Here is a 20,710-nt window from a genome sequence, read left to right on the forward strand (position 1 = left end):
TCCAGATTTTCAAAGCTTCAAGAAAGAGAGTGAAGGAAGACAAGAAAGGGAAAGAGGAGACTTATTCCAGGCTCTGGCCCCACCACCCACAGCTGGAAAGCCAGCTTAGAAGGTGTATTTATCACAGGTCTTCACAATAGAGTTGTGATCATACTGTCCTGGGGGAGAGCAAACCGATTTTGCAGGAAGGTATGAAATCAACCAAGTCCTTCTACAGCTCTAGGGAGCAGCAGCTCCAGCGAAGGTTAGATGAAGATCTAGAGCGTTCATTGCTTTGTTTTAGGGCTGAAACTAGAAAGGTTTGGGCTTCACAAAGTGTGCTACCTTGAGAAGTGTCAGTGCAGTAACCTAATATTCCTAAAAGTAACTTCCAGGAGGACATCCCAGGAACAAACCATGTTTAGTGTCCACCAACTGTAACTCCAGCTTGAGTGACTGAGTCTTTAGACTCCATCAAAAAAGAAAGTACCCAGGGTCGTGAAGTCCAGTGGTGATCAGAGAACCGGACAGCCTCGTGGCCATAGGAGCACGTCTCACAGATGAGCTAGGGCAGCTTACACATACCCTTTACCTGACTGTAAAGAAACTTTTCAGGCATACAGAGTACATAAAGTTTATGTACAGAGTGAGAACAGTTTATTGTAACATTTGATGAAGCCTCTCAAATCATAATGTAGTACATCAAAGAAGGGAAGGAGGACAATTATTAACAGAAAAGAATGTGGGTTTACGACAGAGAAGGCAACTGAGAAAGGCATTTGGAGCTATGACTAGTGCTCAGTTTTAGTTATTCTCCCTGTAAAACTTCAGAGTCATGACAAACAAACTCTAAACACGAGAGAGAAAAGTGTTATTTTGTGCAAGCTTTCTATTGACATTTTCTTACCTTTCCAATACTGAAAATAAAGCAACAGGGACACAGCAGGGTACAGTGTTTTTAAGCTAATCTTATAATTCTCCAAAACCAATACTGATCAACCTAGTAATGATCTTGGTGCCTCTGAAAGTTTTGTTGTCAAGTTTATTTTAACTTATTCAGACACTTCACAGTCTTCCCACTCTCCAGGGATCTGTTACACATTGAACATATACCCTTCCTCCCTGGAAACTAGTATTCACCAAAAAGATAGAATAGTTTGTCCTCTTCTAACATCTTGTTTTTCTCCTATTACAGCATTTTTCATTTCTTAAAAGTTACAAAAAAAAAAAGAAGGCCTACAGTTTTTACTTTTCGATTAATTTCACTGAGAACATTTTTACTCTTTTACTTGAGAAGTTGTAAGGGAGAAGTGGCTTTTCTATATAATCCACCATTCAGTAAATGTCATCACTTTGCCACGGGACCAAAAGAAGCATCCTACTGAGGATGTTTCATATCCTCAGTTTGCAAGGCTGAACATTTGTTTTTCTTTTACATTCAGAGATACAACCTGCCAGGAAAGCACCAAGAATACAGTACTACCAAAATCCTATTATCTCAAGAGTGACTGTTCATTAGCCAACAGTCACACCCAAAGTGAACAAGTTGGGGGGGAAAAAAACCAAATACAACAAAAATCAGCTTTGTTCAACTCCAGTAGCAATCAGTTACTCTATTATCTGAGCTCACAGCAGTGTCTAGACACAGACCATGATACATCTTCAGTACTCTATCAAATGTAGCCCTTTGTATATAATTACTAAGCACATCACAAACCAAAGACAAATAAAATACACATGCAGTAATTTGTGCAGGTAGATCTTTAAAATAGGATCTTAAGCTCCTACCAGCCTCTTTCTCACAGGCAGCCAGTCAATACTCAGTGGCATTTCTCACAAACAGAGAAATTTAGCTATGATTTTCAACAATTTTTCTGGTTGTTGGTTTTTTGGTTGTTTCCCCCCCCCCATCTCCAGCAACAACGCTTAGCAATCCTTTAAACAGAGTCATTTCATTTAAGCAACCATTTATTCTCATAATTAAGTCTTGAACAAAAGAGTTGGGACTGTTTTCTGTGAGAAAGTGTCAGAATTACTTATGCAGGATAGGCAGAGGAAGAACCTCTACACATTGCCTCAAAGAGTCGGCTCTTCTCAAGAACAATGGTTTCCTGGAAGAAATCTCCAAGAGCCAGGATGCCCCCACTTGGTAGTAATAATCCAAGTTCCAAAATCACATGGAAAATTCCTTACCCACAAAACTGCAGTCAGTGTTTGTACTGCACTAAAATGTAATTTAAGACACTACCTGTGATGTGGCTCGATTCATGTGCCTTACTTCAAGGTACCTACCCACAGCAGTGTAGCTGCCCCACAAAAAGTTCAATAGCACCTTTGCGAGGAAGATCTGATAACTGCCCCAAAATACAGTCCGTTTCAGCACGTTTTCAATGAAACTTGAGGTTCTGTACACTAGGTAGTTGACCATGAAATCAAATCATCAGACAACCAAATACTTAAGCAAACATCATCTCCTACATTTGTCAAGGATTTGCCTTCTCAGTGAATTTCAGATCAGAGAAGAGTCTGTGGTGCTGATGTCCACAACTAAGAGGCCGAACATCCTCACAGTGGAACTATCTGCTTCACTTACTGCAACAAGTGCATTCTACTTTTCTGAAAAAAAAAAAAAAAAAAAAAAACAAACCAAAAAACACACATATGCTAAATTCACTAGGAAAGAACTGTTCTCTCAGGACATTCCCACTGGCAGTTGTTCTTCCATTTGCAAATTCTCCAAGAAACAACAGTCCTTGGCTGGTCAGCTTTTACAGAAACACTTGATAGGAACAGCAGGATTTCAGTCTGTAGTGTCAGAAGTACACAGTCAGGACTTGCACGTCTCTGGTTTCTAAGGCAATTAATACTTCATTGTCACACCAAGATTGGCCCCTGGGTTAGGTAACCAAAGCTGAGCCTGAGAGAAAGATACTGATCAGAAAAAAAAGGAAGGAGGGGGGACAGGGAATTAAGCATCACATCACAGAGTCAACAGTTATATCCCCAACCTTTGGTCTCTTCCTGCAAACATCTCAACAGTGTATGGGAGAGGACTATTTTGCTATTTTTCTAAAATTCTAAAAGCCCAGAGGTTCCCCTTTCCGGCCCATGCAAAAAGGACCACAATGCTTATTTCACATTAAAGTTGGAATGAGAGACAACTACAAGTAGAACAATATGCTCCACACAGACCCCTGACTCAAATTCAGATCCTGCTTTAATTGTCATAGCCATCCCCATAACAGGTCTGCTCATCTACCTTTCTCATAAAGGCTTGCCTCAGCAATGGCAAAATTGTGCAGCTGTCAACTTCCAAAGCTGGACTTTCAATAACAAAATGAGCCATGGCTTTTGCATTCCTAACTGGAGCCACTTTGGAATGACCTTGCAGACACCCCTGAATAAAATGAAAGATCTGCCTTTCAAGCACAGTTTGAAAACATTAAAAGAGAGTCACAATAAAGGAGGACTAACAGGACAAGAAAAGCAGTGGGGAAAAAAGATGAAGAAGAGAATATCTAGGAAAGAGAGCCCGAGTTAACAGCGAGAAGACATACGAAACACAAACTTCTTTAAAACCTATACTGCTTGCATCCTACAGCGCCGGGTGAAGCTACAGCGCATCAGGACTGCTAGCGAAGTACCGCCGGTTCTGCGCAGGGACCCTCGCCGGAGCTCCGCCAGCCCGAACCGCCCGCCCCCGGCACTGCCCCGGCGGCGGCGGGCGGGCAGAGGCGGGGGCCGCCCCCGCCTGTGCCGGCGCTCGCCCCCCCGCCCTCAAATCCCTGGGCAGGGCGAGCCCTTCATAAAGCGGCGCGGCGGCGGCAGCGCACCCAGCCCGCTCCCCGGCTCGGCTCGGCACGGCACGGCACGATGGAGACGGGCGGGTGCCGCATGGGCGGCGCGGAGCCGGGCGCCCCGGCGATGATCACGCTGGAGGACCTGGACGGGATGGCGGAGGACAGCCCCGACTCGGCGTACCACAGCAACGGCAGCAGCCTGGAGGAGGAGGCCGAGCGCATGGAGGACGAGGAGCAGGAGCGGCTGCTGAGCTACTGGCAGAGCGTGGGCAGGGGGCACCAGGTGGACGTGCCCCGGGGTAAGAGCCGGCCGGGCAGCCGCAAGCGGGCAGCGCTCGGGGCGGGCTAAGCCGCTTACGCCCACAGCGGCCCGCTGGGCTTTAGGGGGATTAGGGAGGCGGCATCGCTGAGCTTACCGGCCGGTACCGTCACCTTCCCGGTTACTCCTGACCTTCAGCTGCAGCGCGTCCCTCTCGGCAGCTCCGTGTGCCATACCCGTGCCGGTGACGAGTTCCCCGGGGAGCCCCCGCACGCGTTTCACGGGGGAGGCAGGTCCCCGACACCTGCGAAGAGAGCCCGGGGGAGCCTGTCCTCGGGGCTGGCACCCAGCTGTCCCCCCTAGAGAGGGCGCAGGGCAGGGCCGGGAGGAGCACGGTCCCCTTCGCCTGCCCACGGCAGCGGCAGGGTCACGCCGGCCAGCGGCGGGGAGGCCGGGTTAGGGACGCCTGGTGCGAGCAGCTGCGGCAAGGCTGGCTCTGGGGCAGGGCTAGGGCTGGGGAGGTGCGCGGTGTGCGGCACGGGGTACTGCAACACACGGCCATCCGAACGGTGCACGCTTCCCACAGACGGAAAGTCTGCGCGGAAGCTTTGCACGGGGCGATTCGACAGATTTTTCTAACCTAGAGAAGCGGCTGTAGTCGTAGTGGATTGACCTATTTACACTAAGGAGGACTGATGTGAGTTTTCAGGCTCAAATTGACTACCTGCAAAAGCATTCTTCTTAAGAGTGTCTCCTGTACTTATCCAAAAGGTTAGTTCTTTAAAGAAAGGCGGTTGAATTGAAAGATGGCACAGAGTAAACAAGTAAAAAGGATCAACTTTGCTTTTTGACACTAAGCCTCCCAGGCTTATCTTATTAAGAAATTGTTTCTTTTCAGTTTTGAGAAAGACTGAACCATCTGAAAGACTGTAACAAGTCAGGTAACTCACAACAAGCAGCAGAGAGTAACTGCAAACTTAGCTCAGAGAAGTAGAGAGAGATCATTAGCATCTCTGCTGTTCAGATAAATCACCTTCTAAGAGGATGGGAAGCAGCAAAACCTTGAACAAGACTGCACTAGACACTACCAAAATGAAATGACTGTTCTTTAAAAACTTTTTCTATATTCCAACACAGCAAAGAAGGTACAACCGCCTTTTCAAGTCACATGTAGAAGTCTCATCTTATCTTTCTAATGTTTTAACAATGTAAATTAACACCCCATCAGGTACTAAAAGAAGGGCAAGGTCAGACTGAACAGAGTTCTCTGGCTTGCCTTGTCCTCACTGCCCCCTTATTAGGGGGGCTCTTTGGATGCCCTGTGCCAGCAGTGCCATCCCATAGTTCCAAGACACACGCCAGCAGCCACGGGTTTGCGTCTGTAATCAGGACATTAAATCTGAAGGCTTCTGATTCTACAGGGGCACAGAGGCAGGGGGAGAGGTTTTAACGCATGCACGAGTGAGGTGTGAACTCATGGATGCCAAGTTGCTCCTTAAGACTAGCTTTGTGTAGCAGAAAACAAGATTCCTTCCCACAAAATTATCTGGTATTCTGATACGTAGTGAAACAAGGCATTGAAATTCCTAAGATTTATGAGGCAGGATATCAAGTCCAGGAAATATGTCAAAACTAGTATTTTACCACATTTTAGTTACTGTATTATAAAAGGTTTACTTTGTAGCACTAAGCAAACATTACAAAAATCTAAACAGAAGATTTTTCTTCAGATATTGTCCAGGGCTGTATGTCAGGAGGGGACTGCATCTCAGCTAGAACAGCCTAAGAGAGTGCCAGATGAGTTTACATGGTCCATTCAAAGTTCAAGTTAACTGTTAATATCCATGTTTGGTATCCAGTCAGCTAAAAGTGTACTTGAGCCCCAGGGAACACAGAGAGGCAACAGAGATGACTTTCTGGGAGGAGAAATCCTCCCTGTCAATAAGAAGCAGACCACCTCTCTCGACTAGTGTGCCCCAGCCAAGCAGCTGCTGTCACTGAAGCCACAATGCATGAAAACAGAAGAACTTTACTTGGCCGACTATTGACTGCCAGCCTGGTAACTGTGCAGGCAGAGCACTTGAGACCTTAACAACAGAATGTGTATTTCCTGTAGTCTAGTGGTAAAGTCTGCAAAATAAGAATATTACCATCCTTCTCATCAATAGCTCTGGACTGCCACAAGCTTTGACACCTGTTTTGTTCCATGGTGACAATATACCTTTCAAAAAGATGACTTGCTTTGTAGCTTTTGTTAGCACCTTTTAAGGTAACAGGAACACTGTAAGCATTCTAAAAAACCTAAGATTTTGTGAGATGTGAACAGATATTGCAATTTATCAATATTAACAAGATCTTAATCCTACAGACTGACTGACTGGCCTATGCCAAACCTTGCAACAAAAAGGTAAAAGAAAACAGAAGGTGCAGAAAGGTATAATCTAACTTTCTTGGCTTGAAAACTCTATTTTATCTACTCCCAGTAGAAGCAAAAAACATGCTACAGCAGTTAAATTTCTCAATTCTAATTTCAGTGTAAGAACATTCATTAATAAGCAAGCTCAGGAAAGTTGCTACCCATCAAAACCATCTACTTGCTAAAACGTAAAGTTGGCTAAAGATACTCAGTGCACCAAGAAGCATGCTCTGAGGTCAAGTACCCAGGCTCCAGATCAAACTTTAGATCTGAATTGCAGGTGGTTTTCCATCAATTCCAATGCACCTCCCCTGCTGAGGTTACCTCACGTAAGTGGCAGCAAGGCTCTGCTGGTACAGAGGCTGCTGGACAGCCAAAACATCTGTCAGCTGAAGGAAGCGTGCGGGGAAGGACTACAGAGTCTCCACCGCTGGGTCATCCCAGTGGTGCAGCCTCACGCTGAAGCCCACCCCAGCTCAGCACTGAGCCTGCTTCTTAAGATGGTGCTCGTAGACACCTCCCAGAGCTGTTTCCCCAATTATCCTCTCCAAGGTGCATGTCTAGTGGTTCTTTTCAGCATTAAGATTTTGGTTCCCAGCATTACAAAGGCTGTCTCCTCTAGAATGACAGAGTTTTGTGTGCATGTACATTATTTAAGAGCGCAGCTGACAAGTACATCCCACTTCAGCGGCACTCCCAGCAGGTCCAATCAGACACAAATTAAGACATGCAACAATTTAAATACTGTTCAGTCTTGCTGCTACGAACAAGTCTTGTCAAATGTGCCTTATCTATATAAACCCCTTTGAAAAGATTTGCCTGTTTCACAATACCTACCTGTAGTAGCAACTGTAATCACAATTTTGAAATTGAATTAAACTAAGCCTTTACCTAGCTACGCTGCTACAACTCATCGTGCCTTGTTTTGTCACACCAGTATTCAAGTTTGCAAGCTTGGACTGACAGATGACATGTAAACCAAGCAACTCACTTGCTTTTGGGCAGTATAATCTAAAGTATTTTACAGGTTAAAATATTTATAATCCAAATGTTATACCATCCTGCCTGACAGGTGTGGATTCACAAACTTAAGAATAAAACTCCCAAAAGGACTTTAATTAGTTGTAATCCAGTTGTAATCCCTATCCTGTGCATTAATATGGAAGAAAAAAAAAAAAAAAAAGAAAAAATATAAACCCCTCCACACTTATCAATAAAGGAATCTAAAAATAGAGTTAACATTTCTAGAGTCCTAAAATGTTTCCTAATTCTTGAGTACTCTGTGGAAAGTCTAATGTACTTTTATTTTTCTCTCAGCCTCCAAAGAGATCAATTTTACATGTCAGTTATTAATTAAATGTTTCCCAATCACATTTAAAAAAAAAAAGTTTAAAATTAACTAAAGTGTAGCTTTCTCCCCCTTATTAAAACCATCTTTACTATTCCAAATAGTCTTAAAGCTAAAACCCCTGCACTGGATGCCAGGAGATGTAGGTTTGATTCCCAGCTCATCTACAGATTTACTGAGTGACCTCGGCCAAGTTAATTCTCCTGCATCTTAATTCTCCTCTTCTCTGAAACATGGATAATACTCTCTTCCCCTATCATCCTGCCTTTTCCACTTAAGATGCTGAGGCACTTAAAACACCTAAGAGAAGGGCTCTTATTTCAGTTGAAACTTTAGTCCCTTTTAGTCCTTTTCATGAATGTCTGATATATACCATGAGGTAGTACGGCAGAAATTCACATCCAGACTTTCAAACACTGTACATAAAAATTAAGTTTCTAATCCTCTATAAAAGTACACAAATGTCTGTATTACTTCACCTTTGAAAGGCAAGGGACTAACTCTTTTGGAAGAGAGGCTTTCCATTCCTAAGACTAACCTTATATCCAGAGTTTCCAAGCCTGTCTGTTAGGGATCAACTTCTAAGCAGAATTTGTTTATGAACTGCAGCTAGAACTGATGTCAAGATAACCATAGTTGCAAATACACCTAATCCAACCACATTTAAATGACAAAATTGTAGGAGAACAGAAGTACTAGAATATGCTAGTATTATATACGCAAGTATAATATATTTTCTCCTTCTATCCATTTGAGCTTGGCTGGAAAGTGTACCATTAATACAGACTGGATGATTGGTAGTGTCACTACATCTAGAAATAGAGAACAGGTTCGTTATTTAACTTCTTACAAAACGTGAGAATCATTCAAAAAGTCACAGCACATTTCAGTTCCATCTCAGTATTGGCAAGCGAGCATGCAGGTGCTTACAGTTCTTCAACAACAGTCAACTATTAACACTCTCCTTCACATAATGAGCCACCAAAATGTGAGCTGAGATCAGAAGTGATGACACATTAGACTGTACTCCGAGCCCTTCTCGTTCCAAAGGGCGAGACGACAGTCAATGGCAAACATAAGAAGCATGCAAAACACAGGGCGTCCCTATTAGTCAACTTTAGTACATTCCATTTAATCTTTACTAGTGCTTTATGGTAACTGACTATTTGAGAACATTCAACCACTGTATTTCTTTCTGCTGGGTGTAATGGAACCTGACAAACAGAACACAAGTTACAAAGCTTGCTTTGCTCTACTCCCACCTTTATGTAAATTATGTTTGAACTTTGCTAGAATGTTAATATTCACTCTAAGTCACTTCTGCCCCTTCCAAACTGAAATAAAAACTTTCAGACAGCACATACCTATGAAACTACTATGCAACAAAAAGAGATTTGTGTCAATTGACACGAATCTATGTTCCAATTTCTTTGTTAAATAATCACGTCTTCTTAAGACACATTTCTTCAGTGAAGTATACATTGAGGAATTTTAAGTTTCCTCATCTTCTATTTCTTTAGCTTAACAGGACACTTTTCTCCTCCCTCATCTATAGTTTCAGCACTTTTCTTTTAAAGAAAGTATAAGCATCTATTTACACTGAGTAGGTATAATATGTAGAATTAGCCAATACAGAACTATGAAATAATTCAGGTTGTAAGGAGCCCCTGGAGATCTGTAGTCTAACCCCTTGTTAAAAGCAGGGCTAGTTGCTGAGTTAAGTTCCTAACTTTTGGGTTTCAGGTTGCTCAGGGCCTCATCTAGCTGACTTTTAAATTTTTCCAAGGACAGAGGCTCCATAACATCTCTGGGCCCCTGTCCCAGCGGTTGATCACTCACACTGTGATTTTGGGGTTTTGTGGGTTTTTTTCTATACCTAATCAGAATTTTCTGTATGGCAATTGTACGTCTGCTGCCTCTCACCCTATCACTGTACACCTCTAAACAGAGTCTCAGTCTTCTCTATATCCTTCCACTACGTGGTGGAGACTGCACTTTGATCCCCCCTCCACACCCCACCTTCACTTTCTCCCCTCCAGCCTGAGTACATCAGGTTCTCCCAGCCCCTTCTACGCTCCATCCTGCCCTAACCAGCTGGGCGGCCCTCCACCAAAGTATCTTGAGTTCATCAGTGCTGTTGCTGTACCATAAAGTGAAATGCAGCTTCATGAGCAACAAACAGAACAGTCACCACCCTTGACCGGCTGGCTGCAGTCTTGCTGATACAGCCCAGTGTGTGTCCTGTTCTGTGCAGTCTCCTGAAGCTACAAACAAAAGTTCATGTTCTCTTCTACTTCTTAATTAAAACATTTGTTTGCCTTTTATTTTGAAATCCTCTCCTGGCAACACCAGCACAGACCCAGGAGACTGGTCTCCCCCAAAAGCTTTCCCTAGACACCTGTGCAACTGCAATATAGGAGGAGTGGGAGAGTGAAATCTGTTCCCAACAGTACAGAGACAGAAGCCAGTTAACCTTCTGCGTTAATATTGAAGAGCAAACTAAACTTACAAAACTTAAACTTTGTTACAAAAACAAGGTCCCCAGACTCCTTTCTACATCTAAAATTGTAAATGTGTTATTTTGTTACAGAGATGGCAGAGCCAATTCAGCAGCTGACTAGAAATAACAATCCCCAGGAGAGACAGACCATCCCATTTACTCTGATCCAGCGCAAAGAAAAGGTACCGTTTCCCTTCCCAGTTGAGGTTTTAACAGTGTTTTCAGTATTCATACCTAGCTTCCAAAAATATGTTTCTTTATAAAATTATTTTAACCATTCAGGATTTTTAATATCATAAGTGCAAAGCATTATAACTGGATAACTACATTTCATTTTTAACACCTCACCACTCTTACATGTGTGAATTTCTCTTTTTTGTAAGGTAGAAACTAGCAGAAATGTCAGAAGATGGCAAGGAATTAAAGTCTTTGTGACACTTTATAATTAATTTAACAAAACCCCCTCATATTTTGACATTTGAAATAAAAATGCCTATTCATTTAAATCAATGCATTTGCTTCTTTGCAAAATCATGTTAACAAAACCTTAGCAAAGAATACTTGAAATAGATTAATATCTGACTTTAAAACCAAACATGTGCTTCTGTATCATGGATCATTATTAAACAAAGCAGCAATTTACAAATTTACAAATTATCAAAACCATCTTACCCTCTAATGAAAAATTGAAACCGATGTCTAGCAAATTGTTTACAGCTCAGGAAATGTACAAACAAGTGTCTAACCTTAAATACATGACAAGTCAAGAAAATCTTTACTAACCATGTATAAAGAATTCTTGTCACATTTCTTTTAAGTAGATCTATATAATTCAAATTTATAAATGTCACAATTTGATTGAGTGTATTTCATCTAAACAGTTTGGGACTCCTGACTATTTATGCTGGAATTAAATGCTTGAAAGCAATTTCTTAGTACTACTGTAATAACTGCAGATAAAAAATAAGGTTATTCAGTGTTAATTCCAACTAAATGCTTAATACTGCAAGCCCAAAAGATGGCAGTTCCTTATTTTAAAGGAGAGCTACCTAGAAGTCTGCTGAAATAAGTTTTGGCCCCAGATCAGCAGCATATACCTTCTTAATTCATACGAGGAAGGATTGAAATTCACATGTTCCTTTCAATATCATTTTACTGACAGTTGAAAAAAAGATGCAATTATTCTTGTACTCAAGTAAGATGCGCACACTGCATTGGTTTTGGATATCTACTTATTATATACCAGCTTAGACCTTGAAATGAAGCACATGTGAACTAAGTATTAAACAGAATGCATTTAACGTATAGCTGACACTGAGACTTAAAATCTGATTTCTCTATGCTGTAAGTAAAGCACTGGAATATTGTTTGACTTTTATTTGTTTGCACGGGTTTTTTAGGTGATTAAGTTAAAATACAAATTATCTTACTGTGTTTGCAGCTTGGAGATCTGCTTTACGAAAAACGTCAGTATGGAAAAGCCAAGTGGGCTTGCATAAAAATGAAAGAAAAACAGTATGAACAGAGCATATGCCTTGGATTCATGAAGCTTATGAGGTACATTTGTGAGCAGAATTCCTCAGGTAATTGGTACCCCCAATTCTACGTTAAAGTTGAAACATTTTATTTATGCACTAGCTCCTCCTAATTGGGAAGATACTTTCATGAGCTTCTTCCAAATACACCACCCTGTCTAGAGGGATGGCTTCCTGTAATACAGCCTTTCCAGCAGAGTCTAAACCAAAGTGCTGCTCCCTCTGCATACGTGCTAGAAGAGAACATCTGTGGGAAACCACCACTGTTTCCAGGGGCACTGTGACCACTACAGCTGCCTGAGAATTGATACTGGCTATTTTTGTAGGCTCTCAGCTATACATTAGGCTTTTGCTACAGAATTTTAGTGGTTTAGTTTTCACAGCAGTACTGAAATCACATATTCTAAGAACCTACTCAGAGTGTAATGCCAAAAGAGACCATAATGTTTTGCCTCCATTTTAGTATACGATACTTAACTTGTGTATGTCTGAGTGGACACCAAAAATTTGTGGTTGAAGCATATTTTCCAGAAAGATAATACAGTTTTAACTCACGTACTTTAATGGCAAGTCCACCATGTCCCTGATAACTTGTGCCTGCATGAAAAATGTGCACCTATTTTCCAATCCAACTTAATCTGGTTTTAACTTCAGCCATCAGTTCTCATTTTTTTCCTTCTCCAGTTGATTAAAAAGTTTTGCAATGCCCAGTGTTTTGTTCCATAATAGTACATATGTTGCAATCAAGTCAACCCTTAATTTTCTTTCCAAGAAACTGAAAGCATTGATCATGAAAGCTTTTCCTTAATCAGGTATCTTCCCCACTCTCTCCATTCTTTTAACCCTTTAACATGGTTTAAAAGTAATTTTGGCTCCAGAACAGTGCAGTTTTGTTTTCAAACTGTGTACAGAAGCAAAGTTCCCACTCCTAGTCATCACTGCTACCTGCACAGTCAAAAATCACAACCTTTTCCTATAGCACTGCAAATAACATAGCAACATGTTTGGTAACAGCAAATCCTAAATGAATTCACAATGCAGCCCCCTTGTCTTGCCTACATTGTTTGTTCCTAAATATTTAAAACATGATACAAGGTCAGTTTACAAGATAAACACAACCCTCTTAAGAGGAGGAAAGAAGTTAAGTCAAACTCCTTGCCCTATATGAAGATAGGAGAGCTCACCAAATACCACATTTTAGACACACATGCACACATATTTGCATGTGTAGATTCTAGAGATATATACACACACACAAACTACAAGGCATAATAAAATGCTACTTCCACTTGGAATACACAAACCCATTTTCTAAAACATCCTACTGAATACCTTTTCATAATGAAACTCTGCTCTGTGGTACTCACTTTGTATTATTCAGTGTGAGTTCAGAAGTCAAGCACCATATGTAGACTTCCATTTGTATTTTCTAAAAGTCATGTATGTCTCCTCAGGACTGTACTTGGGGATAACAATACCCATTGTGACCATAGTCCATACAAACGAATCTCAATCGGAGATGACACAGTCAGTGACAGTAGCATACTACCTGCCTGAAGTGCTGCAGGACGAGCCACCTCATCCTTTTGATTCTGACATAATAATTGAAGAATGGCCTTCTACTATTGTTTATAGTAGGTAAGAAACATTTTGATTTTGTTCTAGTAAAAATGGTAAAAAGATGCAATTTGCAATTTGGGCATGTTACATCTTTTAAATCAAGTTCTAAAAGCTAACAAACAGTAAAACTTGATTTTCAGTAATTGTTAAAAGCTGCCTGCTTTATCAAACTGGGATATTCAGGAAATAACGGTTACCAACTTAGTTGGTAAAATGATGCATCTGTAAATGTGAGATATAACAGCATCTCAGAACATAGACTATTCTGTGTAGCTGGGGAAAAAAGTCTGACATATCAGTGAAAACGTTAAGAAAAAATTGTTATCTGTTTGAGATCACAGTCAGGTAGTATCATTTGTGAAACATGACTAAATAATTTAGAAGGCGGCATTTTTTAGGCTCTGGAAAAACTGTGGAATTTAAAAAGAACTTGATATGAAGTTGATTGTTACAGGAGCTTCAGAGGAATCACCAATGAAGACTCTATAATGAGAGAAATAAACCTGTTGGCAGAAATTCTGGAGAGTCCCGAGTTATGTTTGCAGGACACGTTCATCATTGCAGGATACACGAATCCAGCTGCTGCCAATCGACACAATGAGATATGGTTCCTTCAAAGACCATAGCTTCTCATTTCTGATGCTTGTCAGTCACAAGAATCAGTTCTGATTTACTGGCAGAATCTTACAGGTGAATCACATGAGACTAGATGTCAAACCCTCAAAGATTTTAGAAATGTGGCTTTTAGTCAGTGTAGCAAGGCAATCACTCCAACTTAATAATCAAAGGTAACACCTGAAACATACACCTATGTCAACTTTCCTATGTCAACTTTCACAGTTTTTACACAATTTTATGGAGATTTTTAGCACTTTAAAGGTTAGTTCACCTTATCTTTTTTTACAAGATAAGGGAGACAGAGACCTCTCTCCTCATCCACTTATTAGCACCTCTAGACTGCTTGTGGCTTGGGACAGTCCTAGGGGAGATCCTGGAGCCCATGGCCTGGCCTGCTCTGGGTACCTAGTGCTGCACCAGGACACAAAGTCCTTCTTGGGGCTTTCAGTGGGACACACATTAAAAGCACCTCGCACATGCAGGCTATGCTTCAGAAAAAGAATGCTCAGGCCTTAATTTCTGAAGAAAACTACCAGATGTAGACCACTGAGATTAAACCAATGAGTAAGAGTAGGCCAACACTGACTACTTTTAATGTCATCATCTGTGGCGCAAAGATTCTTAATGCTTACCTCAAAAAGCGTTCAACCAAAGTATTTTTAACCTTGAGAAGAGACCAAGGTGGTAGAACAGTCCTAATGGTGATTAAAGTTTTGATAGCAAAAGTTACAGGTTACCTTAATCACACACTCATAGTAATCCCACAACTATATTCAGCATTCCTGAATAGAAAGTGGTTATTCTTAACTCTTCAGTTTTCTGAACACTTTCTTCTTACAACTTTGCTGAATGTTAAAACACCAGAGCTGAAGTAATTTGTTCAGTACTTTTCAGAGTCTTCTGGCAGTACAGAAAAAATTTCAGCCAGAAGTGACCTCTGGCAGTCACCTGGTCCAGCTCTCTGCTGCGCTGCTGGCAGAGCAGGCTGCTCAGGGCCTCACACAGTCGGATTTTGAACATCTCCAGGGATGAGGAGCCCATAACCCCTCTGGGCCCTGTTCCAGTATTTGACCACCCTCACTGTGAGAATTTTTCTTCCTAATATCTAATTTTCCGTATTGCAGCTTGTTTCTTTTACGCTTCATCCATATGATAATTCTTCAAGTAGACAACTGCTAGTCTAGCACACTGTGATTGAAAGACAAGCTCACATAGTTCTACATGCATCAGAAGGTCTGAAAGCAGCATTCATGCTTTACTGTTTACTACAGTTAAAGAGCACCTACTGCACTTTAGAATCGGGGTAGCAAACAGTTTTGCTCTCAAAAATCCCTTCTTAATATGTCCCGTTACAGATCTGATGGTAGAGTTTAATCTTAATAGAAGTAAATGTCTTTTTATATAAAATTTCATTAAGTACATCACCAGCATTATTTATTGATTACAGGGTTTAGGCTTTAAATAGAGCTTTTGTGTTCTTCAGTTACAGCATACAAAACGGCAACCAGAGCCCGTGTCGGCTAGCTTACAGTAGAGTTAACTGGCAAACAAAATGGATTTACGTAGTACTTCTGACTGAATAAACGAACAGGTCTCGGGAGCTTTAAGGCTCCCGGTTCCACACGGCGCTCTGCTGCACCACACTGACTGCAGGCTTAACCTGAAAGCCCCGGCTGAGCAGCAAGGTCAGAGTGCCGGCTGGCCCAGCCGAGCGTGCTCACGCGTGGGCAAGGCGCTTTCTGGTGGCTGCTGCCCGCAGAGACCCCTCGGGGAGACAGCGGGGTGAAGGGGAAAAAAAAAAAAAAAAAAAAAAAAAAAAAGAGAGAGAGAGAGAGAGAGAGAGAGAGAAAAGCCTTTGTTTTGACACAGGCAAACTGATAGTCTTTCTGAGGAGGAAAAAAGAAAAAAAAACAACCCCACAAACACCACACAAAAAAGGCAGTCCTCACTTTCTTCTTTTGGATGTCCGATATCCCTAGCTGTTCAGAGACCCCGCATGAGTCCAGCACAGACATTTGTATTGCCACAAATTAACTGGATGTTAAACTGATGGGGGGGAATCTCAAAAAAGACTGTGGGTTTGGGATCTTTCTTACTCCAGCCAGAAAACTATCAAAGCCGGTTTGCCACGTGACAGCACAAATGTCACAAATGAGGAACTACTTTGTCCACTGTGCCAATTTAAATGCACGTCAAAGTATTTCTTTTACGCGCCAATTTAAATGCACATCAAAGTATTTCTTACTTAACAGAACAAGGCGATGAAGGTACCTGTCATGTGTTTTATTCCTCTCAATTTGTTCAAGATACAGGATCATAGCCGGAGGGGGGCAGGGGGGAGGAGAAAAAAAAAAAAAAAAAAAAAAAAAATCAGACTTCCTTTTCAGTATGTCGGATTATTTCCTGTTTGATTTTTATTTATTTTGCTTTTCATTTATTTTTAACATTTCCTCAGACTGTTGGAAATGCCAGCCAGTATTAAAGTGAAAGCTAACAGGTTAATGGAAAACAACAAAAAGTTTTTAAAAACTGAGTTGAGTAGAGGGCCCAGGGAGGCATTAAATAACAGGTTTTGTTTTGCCCTCACACCCCCCTCCCAAGACTTTTATAAGAGCAAATAAAAACAATTTTCACCTTTGATGAGATTTTATGGCAAATTAAAGAAGCTTCTGGAATTTGATTGCTTTTGCCAGCTATGAAAATTATTTTAATGCTTTGGCACAACAAATGTCAAATAGTTATCGGAAGTAGTTAAATCCTCTTGCCATAAAGTACCAGTTTGTACATAGTTTACATTTTAAACGTCTATTACAAAAAGCATTTGCTGTATCTTATGTCTCTTTCCATAGGCAATCTTCACCTAAATACTAATGTGACTCAGCTACTTGTGGGTATGTTATAGAAACATTCTTGTTACTGAAATATAAAACTAAGGTATTTATCTGAATGTGCTGATATCCTAACTGCAGCAAAGTGTTCAGTGTTGTTTTATGTAAAACTGTGAGTTCCAAGATAGTATTTATTTTGACTTACGTTAGACAGCTTCTGCTGCTGAGAACCAATTAATCTCAAGTTTGAAGATACACTTTATGGCTATGGATCATTGTACCAACTTCTGTAACTGGCCCTCACAAGCACGGGCACGGAGAATTGTGTTTTTTCACTGACACACAATAAAGTTTACTTAATAGTTACACCAGCAAATACCAAGGAAACGTTACTATTACTCAAATACATCGCTTCAGAAAGTTTGGAAACATCATGTCAAGCATGATTACCTAACTCCTGTTATCAGAATAGGCATTTTATTATTATCCACCTGTGGCTCTATTTTGTAAGCCATTAATTAATGGATTTTCATTTTTAATTTGAAGTTATTGGATTTCCACTATTCAAAGGAGATAATAAAACAGAATTCACCCATATTTTTGGAGGATTAAATGACGTAGCCTTAACAGATAAATGTTGTCCTGCATACTGTGTATTTTCCAAACAAGCGTTAGTGCCTCAAAGGTTTATTCCAGCTATTGTGATACTCAGGGCCTTGCTTATTGTATGTATACAAATATAAACATAATTTATCTGGCATTGTTGCGTTGTGCTGTTTTACACTATCCTTCATTTTCACTGAAATGTCATCTTGTTTACTGTTACTGTTTGTCAAAATTAAAGATAATGATCTTATTGTGCAGAGTACCCCGGCTTTCATTTTTGTAACGGACATACAAGTCCTTTTGCTATCTCTCCTTTGAATAGGAACAGCAGAAGTCTCAAGTTGCTATTCTGATTTTACAAAAGCCATTTAAGCCCCACATTTGAAATGGTTGCTCTAAGACCCATAAAACTTAAATAGCTTTCAAAAGAACATACGTTCTTTGAAATAAACACGTACATTTGGAGCTATGCGTCTACGTGCTGCAGCCAGCAGGTCTGCTAGCAAACTCACTCTTCCTCACTGCAGAAGCCATTGGCAAGCCCATTTTTGTCAAGCGTCCAGCACAGTCTGCCCCAATTCTTGCTGCAGCACAGACTGGGGTAGGACTGGTTTCAGAATCAAACTGTAGAGAAGCAGTACTTAACAAAGAGCAACATATGCATTTGAGTTTTCTCCTAAATCCTGATGCCCTTCAGAACATACTTCACGACTGATGCTTTTGGCAAGGGACAAGGATAATGCAACATGTACTTGTTGCTTCTCTGTGGCTGCACTCACACACCCTAATCTCAAGCTGACCAAAAGCCAAAACACAGGAGTCCAGTAAATGGTGTAATTTAACTTCAGGGCATGGCTGATGTTCATCGCTGTGCCACAGAAAAATGCACAACTACAGAAACACCTCTGCAGAAACTGAGGTACAGGAGCCACTTTTGAAAGCACTGAAGTCTCTAAGACTAAGGCTTGGCTTACCCAGGAACACAGGAAAAGGCTGGGGCACCATCCTTTCACACCCTCTCTGTTGTTACAAGTCGTATTTTCTAAGTAAAGCAGTAGCAATACAAATGCAAATACCAGATCAAAGAAAGGAAATGGAAACCACTGAAGCCACAGTGACAATTTAGTCAAAGTTTGTTTATATTCCTCAATTACAGCAGATTAGCCAAACCTACATGCTTATTTCAGCTTAAATCTCAAGTGAAACACTTCAAATGAAATCCCTGCACTCAATACGAGCATTCAGAGGCACTTGTAGTGATGCAAAACTATCTTTGAAGTTCTTGCTAGGCTATCAGTGGAACTTCCTCATTTAAATACACTCTCAGGTTACTGGTTTGAAAACAGCTGATCTAATTCAATCTAGAAAAATGAACGAACAAGTTTACCTTCCAATGGTCTTCACATAAACTACACCAAAATCATACTCTAAGGTCAACAGTCTGATACTAACTTAATCCTAATTTTTTTAATGTCTCCTACAAAAAAAGAACATATATTTTGAACTCTTCAAAGTAGTATCTTATGTAATACCATTTGTCTACTAGGAACTTACTGACAAGACACAGACCATTAAGTCATCATTGACTGGCTAACAGTTCTGGTCCCTGCTAATCTGTCCTATATTTGGACATTACCTACTGGTAAAAAAAGAAAAGAAAAAAGCTCTCAAGAGAAAAATTTAAAAAAAAAAAAATCAGAAAAAAAACCCCAACAACAAAAATCAAGGAGAACTAAGTACACTTACAGATGACTTATAGCTCTAAAGAATATTCTTAATCAGAGAAAATGTTTCAGTCAATACACAGTTTTCATAAGGCTGGCAATAACCTAGACAACACAAGCATGGCCATTCTCAACACCTTAATAAATTCAGCTAAATTAAGAAGCCCTCGGTTTAGGCCTCATGTCAATTTTACAAGGACTTCTGAAAGAGGACGAGAAAACTAATTAACCTGTAAGTTTTCCGTCAGAACTTTTTTAAGTTATGCAAGGTAACAGGTATCATTGGTGCAAAGTGGAACAGCAGCTGCTGTAGTTGAAACCATGGGGTTTTTTCTTTACCTTATACTCAAAGGCAAAGTTAATTGCATAGGAAAGTGTTACCTTTATAAGTTATTGCTAGTCTAGACAGATATGTTAAAATAGGAAGGAAGATTATATATTTAGTGACACTGTCCATTTAACAACAAATAAATGCAAAAACTCACCCCGATGTAAGCATTCTGAATTTCTGCCAATTCTTTACCAAGTGGAACAACAATTTTTTCCACTTGTCGCTCATGAGAATAAGGCTGAATTTCTGGAGAATCTTCAGCACATAGCTCTATCTGAGCAATGAGTAAGTTGGAAATAACTTGCTGCACAGCCTGTTTGAGAAGCCACAAAAAAAGACCATATTTGCTTATTAATACTCCCAACAATGCAAGTCAGTATCACATTAAAGTAACCATTTCCATATTTTAGCATGAATATAGTTGTAAGGAAAAGGTACCTACTACCTATAGATGAAAAATGAAACTCTCCACTTAAAGATCTCAAGTAGCATACAAAGAGCCAACATGGTAAGTTCATGAATGCAAAAGCATACAATTGCATGAGGGCTGGAGAGACAGAACTCTCCCTTTGGCTTTGGGTGCACCATGAAATACCTGATGAGAAGTAACCTGGAGCTAGGAGCTTAAACTGAATTTGGATGTCCATCTGCCTTAAACTGAAAAGCTAAGCCTTACTTATATTTACCCAATATATCACACTGAACAGAATATGAAAGTCATTCTGCACTGAGATTATATTCTTTTTGGTTCAAGTAGGTTTGTATTCTCAAAAACCAAAAGGTATTGTTTCCTTTTAGAAAGGTTGGGAAATCAATAATATAGAGACTATAGCATGAAAAAGACAAACCTTAACATCTAATGGATTGTAAAGAGATTTGGTTTTTACGTGGAATTCTAATAGACTACAGTATCCTACACAACGTTCAAACTGGTATTAAACACAGCTTTTACTGAAACTTTATTATTTCAAACATGCAAGTAGATTTGACTCACCTTTGTATCACTGCCTGGTGTGGCACTTAGGGCCAAGATCCGAAATTGATTTGTATATTTGCTTAGTTCCCTTACAACCTAAGAATAGGAAAGTTTCCGTTAATATCCTTAAAGGAGACTATTTGCTCATACAAACCGTATCAATGAAAATA

The 20,710-nt window shown here is 40.5% G+C and overlaps 2 protein-coding genes across 3 annotated transcripts in view; one reads left to right on the plus strand and one right to left on the minus strand.

Annotated features, from left to right (window-relative positions):
- FANCM (FA complementation group M) overlaps positions 1 to 20,710 on the minus strand; it is a 78,688-nt gene that overhangs the window by 54,146 nt on the left and 3,832 nt on the right. The window contains exons 3-4 of one of the 2 annotated variants that reach the window (XM_052783690.1): positions 20,559 to 20,636; positions 19,719 to 19,877 (exon numbers count right to left, since the gene is read on the minus strand). In XM_052783690.1, the coding sequence (XP_052639650.1) occupies positions 19,719 to 19,877; positions 20,559 to 20,636 (237 nt within the window). Of the gene's footprint in view, positions 1 to 4,195; positions 10,387 to 19,718; positions 19,878 to 20,558; positions 20,637 to 20,710 lie in introns of those variants that run through there. The other variant, XM_052783692.1, reaches the window with a different exon arrangement.
- LOC128140171 (heme-binding protein 2-like) lies at positions 3,765 to 14,979 on the plus strand. The gene is made up of 5 exons (XM_052783704.1): positions 3,765 to 4,078; positions 10,393 to 10,484; positions 11,744 to 11,885; positions 13,292 to 13,475; positions 13,912 to 14,979. The coding sequence occupies exons 1-5, from the start codon at positions 3,853 to 3,855 to the stop codon at positions 14,081 to 14,083; spliced, it is 816 nt and encodes a 271-aa protein (XP_052639664.1). The 5' UTR covers positions 3,765 to 3,852; the 3' UTR covers positions 14,084 to 14,979.

The sequence above is a fragment of the Harpia harpyja genome, chromosome 3 (assembly GCF_026419915.1).
Source record: "Harpia harpyja isolate bHarHar1 chromosome 3, bHarHar1 primary haplotype, whole genome shotgun sequence".
NCBI classification, from domain to species: Eukaryota; Metazoa; Chordata; class Aves; order Accipitriformes; family Accipitridae; genus Harpia; species Harpia harpyja.

Excerpts from the sequence above, each read along its gene's own strand:
- LOC128140171 (XM_052783704.1), top strand. The coding sequence starts at position 3,853 with ATGGAGACGGGCGGGTGCCGCATGGGCGGCGCGGAGCCGGGCGCCCCG. Across the intron at positions 10,485-11,743 it reads TGATCCAGCGCAAAGAAAAG|CTTGGAGATCTGCTTTACGA; the intron begins GTACCGTTTCCC and ends CTGTGTTTGCAG. Across the intron at positions 11,886-13,291 it reads TTGTGAGCAGAATTCCTCAG|GACTGTACTTGGGGATAACA; the intron begins GTAATTGGTACC and ends ATGTCTCCTCAG.